Source organism: Drosophila innubila (genome assembly GCF_004354385.1).
Source record: "Drosophila innubila isolate TH190305 chromosome 2R unlocalized genomic scaffold, UK_Dinn_1.0 1_C_2R, whole genome shotgun sequence".
NCBI lineage: Eukaryota > Metazoa > Arthropoda > Insecta > Diptera > Drosophilidae > Drosophila > Drosophila innubila.
In genome coordinates, this window is record NW_022995374.1 from 13396594 (window position 1) to 13411160 (window position 14567).

The 14567-nt window shown below is 36.3% G+C and overlaps 4 protein-coding genes across 5 annotated transcripts; 2 read left to right on the plus strand and 2 right to left on the minus strand.

The window, feature by feature from the left end:
• The first annotated feature begins 154 nt into the window (after nt 1–154).
• On the plus strand, nt 155–1507 carry LOC117785179 (antigen 5 like allergen Cul n 1-like). The gene is made up of 5 exons (XM_034623092.1): nt 155–321; nt 401–810; nt 871–975; nt 1033–1192; nt 1307–1507. Exons 1-5 carry the CDS (start codon nt 175–177, stop codon nt 1355–1357), a joined length of 873 nt encoding a protein of 290 aa, XP_034478983.1. The 5' UTR covers nt 155–174; the 3' UTR covers nt 1358–1507.
• Nucleotides 1377–6192, minus strand: LOC117785178 (myb-like protein AA). Its single transcript, XM_034623091.1, has 5 exons — nt 5852–6192; nt 4936–5042; nt 4127–4856; nt 3165–3460; nt 1377–3038 (listed from the first exon to the last, which is right to left on the minus strand). The coding sequence occupies exons 1-5, from the start codon at nt 6132–6134 to the stop codon at nt 2946–2948; spliced, it is 1509 nt and encodes a 502-aa protein (XP_034478982.1). The 5' UTR covers nt 6135–6192; the 3' UTR covers nt 1377–2945.
• Nucleotides 6193–11789: 5597 nt separating this feature from the next.
• LOC117785104 lies at nt 11790–13492 on the plus strand. 2 transcript variants are annotated; one of them, XM_034623002.1, is made up of 9 exons: nt 11790–11915; nt 11974–12066; nt 12126–12235; nt 12297–12391; nt 12442–12570; nt 12624–12778; nt 12834–12978; nt 13037–13287; nt 13343–13492. In XM_034623002.1, exons 1-9 carry the CDS (start codon nt 11874–11876, stop codon nt 13457–13459), a joined length of 1137 nt encoding a protein of 378 aa, XP_034478893.1. In that variant the 5' UTR covers nt 11790–11873; the 3' UTR covers nt 13460–13492. The 2 variants fall into 2 exon arrangements, with proteins under 2 accessions (XP_034478893.1, XP_034478894.1); XM_034623003.1 differs by lacking the exons at nt 11790–11915; nt 11974–12066 and having other exon boundaries at nt 12143–12235; nt 12525–12570.
• On the minus strand, nt 13450–14545 carry LOC117785105 (copper chaperone for superoxide dismutase). Its single transcript, XM_034623005.1, has 3 exons — nt 14415–14545; nt 13721–14361; nt 13450–13662 (listed from the first exon to the last, which is right to left on the minus strand). Exons 1-3 carry the CDS (start codon nt 14439–14441, stop codon nt 13527–13529), a joined length of 804 nt encoding a protein of 267 aa, XP_034478896.1. The 5' UTR covers nt 14442–14545; the 3' UTR covers nt 13450–13526.
• Between the last annotated feature and the right edge of the window lie 22 nt (nt 14546–14567).

The following is a 14567-nucleotide window of genomic DNA, read 5'->3' on the forward strand; positions in this document are numbered from 1 at the left end:
TCGTGACTAAAAATGAATAATGAGACTATATGTTTAGATAAAATTTTAAATTATTTGGTTTAAAAATCAAATGACCTTTTATTATAGATTTGACAACTTTCACAAATAAATTTTTTTTTTTAATTTTGGTATGATTTGTTATTTATTTTTTTAATATATTGTTCAAAATCTGTAATGAGTCTGCTGCCCTTGATTCCTTTGCTGCTGTTGCTGCTCTCCCTGTTGCACCTGAATAATGCATTCAATTATTGCAATAATGGTTCACATTATTGCAATGTGAATGGAATGAAGCATTTTGTGTGCCAACTGGATGACGAACTGGTAAGTCAAAAAATTCTAGTATTCATAAAATAGCACTCTCTCTCATATTTTGTCCTTTTCTCTCCTTAACCTTTTGCAGCATCCGTTGTATGAAAAGGCCAAGTTTGTGGGTCTTGTACCAGATACCATAAAATTGCGTAACATCTTTTTGCAGTATCACAATTCATATCGGAATAAACTGGCTGGCGGTTCGTTGATCACGAATAACAATATGACCTTCAAATCGGCCTCTCGAATGCGTGAACTGATCTGGGATGAGGAACTCGCTTACACGGCACGTTTACACGCTGCAACTGTCTCGTTCAAGCATTCATTATGTCGTTCCGTGCTGCGCTTTCCATTTGCCGGTGAGTGTTTGGGTTTGGTATTTGCCAGTCGAGGACGTCGTCGCATTGCCGATATATTGGACCTCACGCTGCAGGCCATGTTTGAAGAGTATCTAGAGGCTGAAGATCCCGATGAGGTCATCAACAGTTTTGATGCCCAAAAGTAAGAATACTTGGTTTTCACCCTAACCTTTTTCTGTATAATATACTCTACTTTTTCTAGGCACTATGATTTGGGACATTTTACGGTCATTGTTAGTGATCGTGTCTCACGCGTCGGTTGCGCTCTGGCTGCGGCCACTGATTGTGAAAAGGAGACTACAGACGGGTGAATTATATTTATATACCCAAATTTTCTGGTTTTATATATTTGTTTCTTAAATAGTTACTGCCATTTTCTGACCTGTCATTATGATTTTACCAATATGGCCAGTTCGTATGTATATCGAACAGGCGAATCGGCCAGCAAGTGTAATACATGGAAGACTTCCCCCAGCAAAGAACATACGAATCTTTGCACAAATTCTGGCGAAATATTTCCCGAGGTAAACGACAATAAAATACGCCAAAATACCCTCACAGTGTGATTTTACTACAACAATTTTTTTTTGGTTTCAGTTTTTTAAATTTTTTTAAAATAATCTCTGTTTTTCTTTCAGGATCATGGCGAGAACGAGAGCAAACTCCAAGGTCGCATTTTAAAGTTTTAATATTTATATGTATTGTACATTTATAATTTGCATGTTACATTTATTTGGTTTCATTTCCATTCACAAAACTCATAAAATCCATGTCGTGCGGTAACATATCGTTAATCGTTTATCTTTGATGTATATATCTTTTATTATAATGTATGCATGTATAATGTTTGAATTTATAATTTCGTCTAGTTCGATTGATACATAAGCAAAATATTTACTAATCAATATCAATATCAACTAACGGCTAACAGACTTAGTCGGTTTTACTCTTTTACATTTACGATTACTATATAAACAAACACATATTCGATATATTCGATAACTGCGCGAGTACTAGTCCAGTTATAGTTCTGAGTTGCGAATGAAACCCGCTTGTTTAGACAGTATGGAACATACATATAATATATAGTTAGGGTCATGCTTAGGATTAGGTTCTAAATGCCTCGCTGCTTTTAACAGAAAAATCAAATCATGGTTGAAGTACAAAATATCTGTAAGATCATTTATATAAAAAAGAAAAAATAATCGAAAATCAGACTAGTTACGAGTACTTTCGGTTCTGTTTCGTTTCTTCTAAAAATATCAGCAATTTTCATAATATAAGTTAACTTTGTATCGCCATAATTATGGGCCTAGACTTTTCTCATACATTCTAGTATTTTGTTCCATTTTCCAGCACAAAAGTGCTCACTGTCCTCATTGTCAAATTGCTTAAACTACGGTTAAAGTTCTCTAGATAGTACGTGTTTCTCTTTCATTTACTTATATTCCCAACTTGGCCAGATATATCCTTATAATTTCTTCACTTCGTCTTCTTATAGAAAAATACATACAAATTTCATTTTCGATATTTCATAATAATTTGACAATTTGTTGAATTTTATGCAAGCTTTTCATGACAAGCTCGCATTTCAAATGAAGCTTACATTTAGTTAGAGTTAGGGGAAATTGATGATAGTTTTTTATAATCAACTACAAATCAAATCAATTCGAATTTTTTTATGAGATTCAGCCCTAAAAATGGAACACATTCAAGGATATTTCAAACTTTCATCTGCAAGGTGGGTTTATCTCAATTTTGTTTTGATTTTTTTTCAAAAATGTTGTTGGAAAAATGCAATTGGCTCGAGATCCGATGCAAAAATGCTTAAAAATGTGACTCATACGTTAACACGATATACGAAAGCGTGATTTCTAGTTAGCTTTGCACTCCTAAAGATTCTCACTTTTACGTTTCGTTTCATTCCATTCGTTTTGTTCCGTTTTTTAAAGCCCATTTTTAGCGGCTATTTAATGCAATTTGTTATATATTCTAATTCGCTTGAAATGTTTCCACAGTGTCATCAAATATACCAGCTTATAATACGCAGTGCAAACATTATTTCTACTTTGTTTTTCGTGCAAACAATTTGTGCAAATAACGTCAAAATACGACTATGTTAATCGAAAGCCAATTATTTAGATTCACTTATTCCTAGGTAGCATTTCATTTGGCTTTTCTAGAAATCATTTGCATTTTGCATATAACAATTGTTCAGCAATCTTTTCATACTCCAAGACAAAAAAAGGTAGTTGTCAACAACAGTTCCAAAATTTTTTACAATATCTGGCAGCCAGATCCATGCATTACTTCGCTGATAAACATTGGTGTGCCAGCTCCTAATCCGCCATCCGTTTTCTGATGCTCGTTCTGCAAGAAGACAAGGGACAGATTTTTAAATAGTTTAAGACTTTAAAAAATATATAAATAAATAGGTATATTTACGAAAAACATAAATATAAAATAAGTAGATGCATAGAGTCTTCCAGGACTTACATCATCATAGTCGCAATGGAAATAATGACTCTGACAGTCCATGCAGCGGCAGCTTTCGGACATTTTGCATGTGATGCCCCACTGTTTGGCCAGATCCTTGTAAATCTCCTTGGATGTCTTGTTGCTCATCATCTCGGGTGTCAAAAGGCAGTTCTGTTCCTGCTGCTGTTGCTGTTGTTGCTGCTGCAACTGTTGGCGGCGTCCGCGACGTGATCGTGAGGCAACCGAACCAGATAACGAACCCGATGCACAACATGCCTCGTTGCAGTCCGTTCCCGAGCCATTGGAGCAGCCAGCTAAGGGTGAAATGTGTTAGTACTTCAGGAGAATCTATCAGGTGATTCATAGAGATACCAAATTTGGCACACAGATTTCTATAAGCTCCACGCAGCTCAAGTTTGTTTCAAATTTAAGTCACTACACCCACAGTTTTTAAGATATTACGTTTTTCATAGTAATTAAAATTATCTGTTAATTTCATTCCTAATCTCACTAAAGCGCAGCAAGATCGGACAAGCAGTACGGCAGTAATAGCTAACCAAAGTTATTAATAATTATTTCAATTTAAGCACCCAAAAGTATGCAGTAGTTTTCATTGTGCAGTAATTTCTGTAAAGTACTTTAATATATATTGAAATAAGTAACGGATATTCTGTGGTCCGGATCTCGACTAAAGCCTTTCCGACAATTTTTGTTTTTCAATTTGGTATCGAAAATTGGAAGTAGCTTTATCTGCTTATAAAACGTATTGGAACCTGCATACCAAATTTAGAAGCTCTAGGTCTTATAGTTTCTGAGAACAATGCGTTCTTGAAACGGAAATACATTTGCACATAACTAATAGACCCCTCTTTTTAAATTATAAAAAGCTAATGGCAGAGATTGTTCTTTCCAATCACAATACAGAATCGGACATCTAATTCTATTTATAACTCGAAATGAATCAGGAGCTATGCACTTACATTCATTGCCATATCGATTCAGGAGAGGATCGTAGAAATTGTGATGAGCTGCATTGCTGGTGGAGGGTTCCTCGCCATCCTCTTCGGACTCATTTCCAATGTTGGCCGCCTGCTCGGTGCACTGGGTGCACTGCTCATCGGTGCACGGTTGTTGGCCGTCATTGCCATCGCTGCAGGTGGCATAATCCTTGTCACGGGCGGAGGCCATTTCGGTTTCCAGGAGAAACTCGTTGACGCTCAGCGTGCTCTCCTCGTGATCGCTGTGCGGCTCCAGCTCGGATGTGATGTGGATGCCGTCGATGTTGTTGTGGCTTCTCTGCGCCTGTTCCACTTGCTCCTCCACTTGATCGCCGGCGTTCTCGTTGTTGTCGTGATTGTTGTTGTTGCTATTTTGGTTGTTGTTGTTGTTATTGTTGTTGCGCCGTTGTCGATTGCCACAGTTGCTGTTGTTGTAATTCTGCTGGCAATCGGGATCGTTGCAAATATCGTTGCTATCGATGTCGATATCGATGTCAATGCCGATGTCACTGTCGTTGTCGCTATCGTTGCTGTTGCTGTTGCTGTTCCTCCCGTCATTGAGGGTCATCTGCTCCAAAGCGGCGCTCAGATGAGCAGCGCTCTGCCGCGAGCTGTTCGCCGAGCTGCGACGACTGTTCTGATTGGGCGTGGCACTCTGCTCCGACGACAGCTGTCGCTGCTGATGCTGCTGATGCTGCGAGAATCGTGTATTCTGTGGGTGTGTGAGAGAGACAGAGAAATCGAATCAGCATTCGCCTTGACATTGACCTTTGACACCATGTCATTTGTACCTCTTCTAGCACGTACTCATAAGTGGGCGGCGGGGTTGTCGGCAAGTTGTTGCTATCCACGGAAGGAGCTTCGTTGATGCACGGAGTGCGACTCGGATTAACATACCCTGCAATTTCAAACATACATACATATATTAGCTTATTAGAATATTGAACATGCAATTTGAATTTAAATTTTAACTAGTTCCCTGCATTGTTGCGCGGATTGAGAGATGCGGATGCGGGGGAGGGGCAGGGGGGTGTCTTCATGCAAAGCCTATTCCTTGCATTCACTTTTCTTGTATTCTATTGTCTTAAAATTAAGTGAAAATTCGATTAAGCTCAAGCAAAGTGCATTAAATTAACTCTTGCATGATTTTTAGGGCAAGGTGAAACAGTGAAATGTGAATTAATGAAATGAATAATAATGCAAAATTATAAATAAGAAAAGTGAATTAGCGGCAACTGGAACAGTATTAAATGTGAATTTTAGCAGAAAGATTAAAGAGAAATAAAACAGGAGAAAGTTAAACGTTAAAACTTGAGATTTAAGATTTTTAGTTTTCAAAAATTCAAATGAAGGACCCTTAGCATCAACAGTAACGGTTCCAATACCGGTTACGGTGTTATTACCTGAAAATATATAAATAATAAGTTATCAAAAAATATAAAATTATTAAAAAAGATAACAGTGAAATTGAAACTAATATTTTCAGGCATAATAATTCTCTGAGTGTAGGCTGAGCATAGAAACAATGGCGAAAAGTGAGTGTGATTTGTTTTTTGGGCCATGCATTGTGCGTTTTAAGACAAAAGGGGTTTCCCATATTGTTCAAACACCATTCAGATATTGTTCAAATTAAAGTCATGCAGTTAAAAGACGCCAATTACAGAAGGGACTATATGAAGGATGTTAATGGCTATAACCTATTCTTACCCATACGCAAACTGTTGGTGTTGTTGCCTGTCTTAGTTGGATTCGGGGGAAGCAACAACTTCCGTTCGCTCATCGAACCGAGACTGTTGCAATCAACTGAATCAATTGTCGAGCTGCTGGCACCAACTGCCTGTTGCTGTTGTTGCTGTTGCTCCTGTTCCTGTTGTTGTTGCTGTTGGGTGCCCAAAAGTGCCTCATTCACAGTCGGATCCGGATCATGCTCTTGCGATGTGCTCGTACTACGCGAGCTGCCCATGCGAAACTTGAGTTTAAACGGTGCCATAACGGTAAAGGAATAGCCCTTTAGATGCTATACGCCAAAATAGGTGTGGTTCTAGGTATTGCTTCTGACGAGGTTTCTTAGATGATCATTGGTCGCCGTGGGGAATTTGTTTTGGAATTTCTGTATCAAGTTGGACAACATTGATGCAAGGAGAGTTGTTAACATAGACAAAGAGGAACAGATACAAATACGTGAGCATTTATAGAGAGAGAAAGTAAGAAATACAGAGACAGAGAGAGAAAGAGATAGAAAAAAGTTAGCTAAAATTACGATAGAGTTTCTTCTGCAGATATTACAAGAATTACACTGTTTAGAACACCTAATTTCACTTTTTAAACTTAATTTTTAATTTATTTATATACGAACACTTTGGGTATTTATTTAGCAAATTTTCTTTTTCTCTTATAGCATGCAAATTTACAAAAATATATACTTAAAATAAAATTTATTTTGCACAATTTTTAGAATTTTACCTGTAGAAAACAGAAAATGCCAGACACAAAACTGCAAATAAATAAAATAAATTATTAATATGACAAAATTTAATTATTAACGTATATTTTGATAATCAAATGAGAAGATGTTTTTCAGCATTTAATTGATTAATTTACGAATTAATTCAATGAAAGTGGACGCAGTTCATGTTGAGTGCACGTGATTAATGTGAATCGCAGTTATAAATACGCAAATTGACAGGCAATTCACTCACACACACATGTGTACTCACACCCACCAGACGCATGCTCTTAATAGGCACACCTGTCTTAGATTTGCCTCGAGTTGGCCATTATAATGGGCACGTGCCACATTGCTCATACGCCCCATAAAGCTGTACTTAAGTTTTTGTTTATTAATTGCCTGCGTTTTGACTTCACACACACACACATCCTTGCACACATACACACACCTGTAATATTTATAGTTTTTTTTTCATTCAAAGCGGAATTTGGCGCGCACTTGCTCTGGTTTTAAAAGTAGGTCCCCCTACACCCTCCTACACTTCCCTACTTACTCTACAAACACATTCTTCTAGACGTGTTTGCCTTATTGTCATGCAGATTACACAAAAGCCACTTAACGCTTAGGGCTTATTTCAAAGCTGGCGTGCTCTACATGGACCTGGTTATTATTATGCATATTGCCCCCTGCCATAACCTTAAAGGGGTGCAAGAGGGGGGGAGTGGAAGAAAAAGCGGATACTGATAACCTTTGGTAGTTGGCAAACCTAAAGAACTCAATCTCTCTGTTGACTTTTAAGTTTAAAATTTAACATTTTTTTTTATTATCATTCTTTTATTGGAATTTTTGTGTCAAATTAATTTGTAATCACAGTTATTTGACATTCGAATAATAAATTATACATTTAATAAACTTTTTGATATATAATAAATACAATTTTTTGATTTAAAACTAAATTTTTCTGTGCTATTTTATTGGGATTTTTGAAAATAAAAAATTATTTAACACACTTTAAAAAAAAATAAATAAATATCATACGAGTATTTATTATTTTTTAACTTTTATATTTATATTCATATTCACACTTGTGTATTTTTTCAATTGTTGTCATATTTGCAGACAGTAAATTCTAATTGGTGTTGACTTAACAAACAGATGGAATGAGTGTGTGTTTAACACACACACACACACACACTCTTGAATTGATTGAATGCATACAAAACTGAATGCTTGTTTGTTTGTTTGTATATGTATTTGTATAATAATAAGGCGCACTCATCTATACCTCCAATCAATTCCTGAGCTTGTTATTCCGTATGGAAAGCCCGTGCAACACAAAACCCGTGCTTGAGATACGGACTGATAAGCCCACGTAATGTAATTTGAATTGCAGAGTGGGTTTCGTGTTGAGCCGCAATCGCAATCGAATGTATTTGATACACCTCTGATTGGATGTTGCATTTGCCACAATTAATGATTAAATAACAACAGATTTCTCTGCTTATGTTGCACTCTCAAGCTGCAAAAGTTTTTTCCAATCTCGAATTTATATCTGCCACCTGACCATGAATTTTATTAGCAACTACTTTAGTGACAGTCACTAAAATTAGTCTTGCAACCTTGCATTAGACTGCGAGTCTCTCTTTCCTTTTATAAGCTACCACTCCCTCTTTCCCTCTCACTTCCTCAGACTTCAGATATTAATAAAACACATCAACTGGGTCACAACTGAGATATATATCATGCATAGTCTGAACAAGAAAGTAGTTTGACACTATAAGCTGCACTTCAAGGTGAAAATATAAGAAAATAATAGAATTACATATTTGACAGAATATTACTGGAAAATCTTCTCAAGGCTCTGAAGATATCACGACTGTGCCGTAAGTATTATATTAAGGACAGTTTCAGGTGCTCAAAAGTTATAAAGAAATACTCAAATTAAATTTAAGAAAACAGTCATTAAGAAGTCAGTTTAGAAAAAAATTGTTAACTTTTTTCTAAATGTTCTTAAAGAATCAAGTTTGGATGTTATTTTTATGTAAATGTGCAGATTTGTGGAGAAATTCAGCTGACCAAAACTTTTTTCTTTATTTTAGTTTACTTTTAATAAGTTCAAGTATTACTTACTTCAACAGCTATTTAGAAAAGTCTTCGCACAGCTGAAATAATAAATTTATCCACATCCTAAAAAGCATAGCGCAAATATGAACATCAACTTATGTACACTTCAAACCACAATTGTGGTAATAAACTGATGGGTTTTGTGGCTCAAAAAAAATTGCAATTTTGATAAGTACTTTGTGGAATGACTTTAAAGTTGTGAGTTGCATATAAGTAAATGTCATAAAATCAAAATGATATTGGTCATAAAAAAAAACTGAGTCAACTGTTGCATGCGATAAAATTGATGTGTTTGGTATATTTGAAATGAAAATGGAAATCGATTTGGTGTTGCCACCGGGCCAAAGTAAATAAAGGAATGTCCAGGTGGATAAGCTTTGACAGTAGCTGAATAATTATACAAACGAGAAATTCATTTGTTTGCTTTTGATATCATTCTTGTCCATTGAATAAATAGAGGAACATGTTTCCTATGGCTTGAAGGATGATGGAACGACCAAGTTTAGTCTGGCATGGCGTCATCAACAGGATAGCCCAGGACAGCACAGGATAAGGACAGAAGGTAGGGACGTAGTAGGGTATATCACATATTGAAGTGAAATTAACACGACGCAGAAAGAGAAACCGCTATGTACATAGGACAAAGCCACGAGGACAAGCAAACAAATAATTTAATGCGTGGGATGACAGTGGGGGACAGGGACAGGACAGGGACAACATTGATGGGTCCTGTTTCCAAGAAAACTGATATCTAATTGAGTAAACATCAAGTGAATGGCCATGAATTAGCCAGGGGCGCCAGTCATTGATGTGAAGCTATCAATTTAGTTATTGTGACATTCACCATTCACAGTTCGAGATATGTACAACATTCAGCATTCACATATTCACATTCTCGTTTCTCTTATGGGTCTGTTTGTGTCCTGTGGGTTCAGTTACAGTTTCCATTGTCTGGCATTTTGGCGAGCGGTATGAAAAATCGAAAAGCACACACATGACACAACCTTGACGTGAATGCAATTGTCCTGCAAATTTTAATGCTTACCTCGCAATTTATCCTCAATCCTGCCAAACTGTTAGTTAACCAGTTGCATTTAATTTATTTAAATCGAATATAATAGACTTAAGTTTAAGCACTGTTGTTTTTATTTATTTTAAATTATTTTCTTTAATTGTGTTGCGTATTACATTTTTTTTCCATTTTTACTGAGATTGCTTACTTGAAGTCTGCCACAGACTGTGCAAAGTTTCGCTTGAACAGAAGCTTTTTATTATCCTGTCCCTCGCAGTCGTAGAGCTTTCATATTTGGTGAGCTTTGCAAAAAGTGCGACGCATGCGCTTTTAAAGCTTCCGGCATTTCTGAGTCAATGTTTTCCTGCGTTTCTTGCTTTACACTTGAAATCCTTTTCGCCTTTGCTTTGACTGGCAAATTCGCATGAATGAAACTAAAAAAAAGCTTTCTAATTTATAAAAACTAAATTTTAACGCATTTCTTATGATATCCAAAATTAAAAATTGTATCCATATTTTTATTTAATTTTACGGAAAAAAATTAGATTGTTTTCAGTTTCAAACAAGACATTGATAGTAAATTGTAATTAAACATTTTTAACTAAAGGCCCTTAAAAGGGAAACATTTTGCTTTCTACCTTTACAGTATATGCAAATCCGCCACAAAATTTGTTATTCTTTAAAAATGTATGCTCCACTTTTATAAATCCTGTTGGTAGAATTGTAAGCCATTTATCTGTGTCGAATACTATATTTTTGATATAATATTCTCCCTTGGGAATGGGACACAATATTCCATCCTTGAAGTCGAAGTCCGTAGTTACGTTTGTAATAAAAGAATCTTTTATGAATTGCTCATAATAGGTTTCTACGGCAGAGCATACACCCGTTGCTGGTAATTTTATTGCCATTGGCTTGAATTCTCCATTTCTCAGCGTGTCGGAGAACATATCCAAGTGCATAATAACATCGTCGTACAGATCTTCAACGAATGTAGCGGTTCCATTAAGAGCTTGATCGCGTCCAACCAATCTCAGTGAAGTTGTAATTAAATTTCCAGGATTATTTATTACATCAACTTGAGTTACGGTATAGGTTTGTTGATGACTCTGTGCTCCCAAATGTACTTAATATAAAAAAGGGTTCGTTTATTTTTAAAGGAACTTACCATCACAAAGATATTTGTCGGCGGAATATTTGGCAATCTACAAATAAAAATCACTAAAATCACAGCTCTGAAGTTCTTCATAATGGATTATTTTTTGCAGACTGTTTAAAAATTTAAAAACAAAATTTCTATTTATACGTTACAGTATAAAAGATACACATCTTAATGTGGCATCCATTAATTGGTTAAAATTAGATAATAAGCTCTATAACAACTATTAGGAAAGCCTACAGTCGGGGGAGCCGATTGTGAGAGACCCTGTATTTATATTCTAAACAACACATTCATTGTTTCTTGGTTAGTACATATAAATATTAATTTTAGTGTCTCTAGCTCTTAGATTCTCGGAGATCTAGGTGTTCATACAGACGGACAAACAGATTTACATAGCTATACCCATATATCCATTCATATGCATATTTTGCTGTTGACAAATTTAATAGACTCTTTGCGCCTTTTAAATACAGGGTCAAAAGCAACAACCGCCCTAAGCGTGTAAATAATCAACGATTACCCATAAACACAACCAACAATTTTTAAGTGTTAATCATACTAAATATTGTAAAATTAATTACGGTTGTCACTTCTCTTTACATAAATATTAATTTTGCCGAATTTCGGACTTTTACATTTCTTAAAATAAGGGTTATTTAATACAAATTCATTACTTGTAAGATTTATTAATAAAATGTATAATTTGAATAGTTCAAATTATTATAGCCAAGTTCCAAAATTTATCAATTCTTAAAAAATTAAATTTTTCATTTAAATTGCGCGACAAATATATGATAAACAGATTGTGGCACTTTGGCAAAGTAAAGTCATCGATAGTGCTTAAATAATTCGATAACAGAGTTGATTTATGGCTTATTTAAAACATTTTGCAATCGCAATTTTGTGTACACACTGCTATGACTTTTACCTACAACATTTGAAATCAGCTGTTTATTGCGTACTGAGCGGGAAACGTAATTAAATGAGTCTGGAAATTAGCAACAGTTTTGGATTTACTTGCAAGGTAAAGAACGAATATGTAAACTTTGCTGTAATCTTAGTTAATAATTGTTTTCTTAAAGGTATTAAAAAAACAATGTGATAGCACACAGATTAATCAATGGGCTGCCTGCGGTCTTGAAGATCTACTTAAATGTTTAAACGCAAAGGAAAAGGTAAATAATGTTTGATTCCTACAAGTTTTTCCATAAATCGTAAATCCTTTAAATTTTAGCTTTTGTTGGCCAAGTACTTTTGTCAATTGCCATTAAATTTTGGCAGCTTTCGTGTGTTGCGCCAGTTGCAACATCGAAGAATTCTCACAGCCACCGAATACATTTGCAGGTAAGTAAATTAAAAAGGTTCAGCTATATACATATACATATTAAATATTTATAACTGTTAGCATTAGGGATGAAGAGCAGCTGCAATTGATATTAATTGAGTTTCTACAAAGTGAACATGATTTATTGTCGAATCTGTTTATTTCGGCTCATTATGGTGAGTGCTTTATATGTAAAATATAAGTTGTATATAAATTTCATTATTAGACTCATTAAATACCATTCGATTGCAAAATATGCTTGAAACTGCATTGCGAAATCTATTTGTCGCTCTCTCTGGCAATCCCAAGATCTGTAATCTAAACTACGTGGAACCCTTAAGCAAATCTTTACCAGGTATGTAGAATTTAGCTGTATTATATGGATGCTATAGAATATGATTATTGCAGCTGATGTATTAATCAATGTTTGCCTGGAAATGCATTTGAGCATTTTGCTGGAGTTGCATGAGGTTGAGGATGTAAGCCTGGCATTTCAACACTTTAGCACATGGATTAACGAGGGCGTCGATGAACTTACATTTGTCAAATGCATAACAGAAAAAGTACGCTAATCAAATCTTATTTTAATAAAATACAATAAAATCTCTTTTTGTGTAGCTTCTTGGCAGACATCAACAGGAGGCTCTTAACTATCTATTTAAACTGTCAACAGCGATTAACTTAAAACATTGGAAGTTTTATCTTATTTTGGTGCAGTCCATAGCCAGCTCAAGCAACGAAGAAACAATCTCATTTATAAAGAGTATGAAAATTCGTAGCTCTTCTTAAAGTGCAACATTAATATGTACATTTATTTATAGAATACCTTAAGAATCGTTTGCAGCATGTAGCCAGTTTGGGCTGTCAGTTCTCCTTGTTGCATCTACTACTCACTGCTCGTGCTGCGGCGGCAACTACAATGAGTATACAACAGAATCTGGATAACTATGCCCAGTGGTACAAGCAGAATATTGGCGAAATGTCATATGTGCTTGGCAACGAGCAATTTCAAATTGTGCTTAATATTTTGGATGACTCTGTGCATTACGAACAGGAAATTGATTATCTTGAGGTAAGGCATCTCTATATAAACTCACAAATTGTAATTGCTTTTACCTCTTAAATAGATTCATGCAGCAATTGCCATTTCTCCAGGTGGCAAGCTTGTGCAGGCCTACAAAACCAAATGCAAGGCGCATTTGTCCCGATTAAAAGCTGCTAGCAAACAGAAAAATTACAGATAACAAATATATTTACAGACCTACACCTACAACCAACACAATGCGAGTTTATCTACAATTTAAGAAATTTTCACAGTTTTTGAGAACGTTCCTTGCCCGCCAGCGGTTTGTTCCGTTCATCCCAAAGTGTTACTCCATCACAGGCGCAGATTCTCTTAAAATTCTGTAGTATTCCAGCTGAACGCGCTATAATGCCACAAGCAATCCTAAAGCGGATCATATGTTAGTAAAAATGTATACTTTAATTAAAAGTCATTCACATACCTATCACCCGAGTTGCCATCGATAAGACTCTGTGCGTTTGCCCCGCGTCCCATGTCATCGGCATTGGCTGTAATGACAACAGATCTGCCAATGATGTCCCACATTTCCAGAACGGGATCTACGAAGCGGAATGTTGCACGTCCAGTTTCATCGGCACGTATGTTGCCCAAATCGCCGGCATGTCGCTCCGATGCAGCTGCATCTGGACTGCCATGTGGAGATTTGCGTGGATTGTAGTGGCCGCCAACTGATGCACAGCCCTCAGATACATCACCGCTTTCGTGAATATGAAAACCATGTAGTCCCGGCTCCAATCCATCCACTACGCCGTCCACAACAACGCCCGCCTGATGTGCGCCAATTGTTGTAAATCGCACTGCGCCCTGCACAGGAGTCTTGTCAACAACGCATCCAGTTGTATTGATAAGGGCAACCGCCGATTGACCTCCGAATCCAGATAGCACTGCCTGTCGACCTGTGCTTTCGATTTTGTCCTGCACTTCAGACCACGGTGCTGTTGTCTGTATGACCACACGACCCTCGGTTGGGTCTATTTCAATGTGACCCATGCCCTCCAGTGCACGTTGCAGGCTGTCCACGCATTTTGTGTCGTCTTTCCTTATTTTAACTGCAAACTCAATCTTTACATTGAAGTTAGTTTATGGAAATTCCGTTTATAAACGCTTTTTTTTACCTTAATTGCGCTCATCGCAATTTGCATTAGAATTGTATCGAATCGTTCGGACACTGGTGAGGAAGACTGCCACCCGGTCCAAATGTTGCCACCCTGCGGCAATATCGACAAAATAAGTTCACCATCGATAACAAAGATTAGTTCGTTCATCAA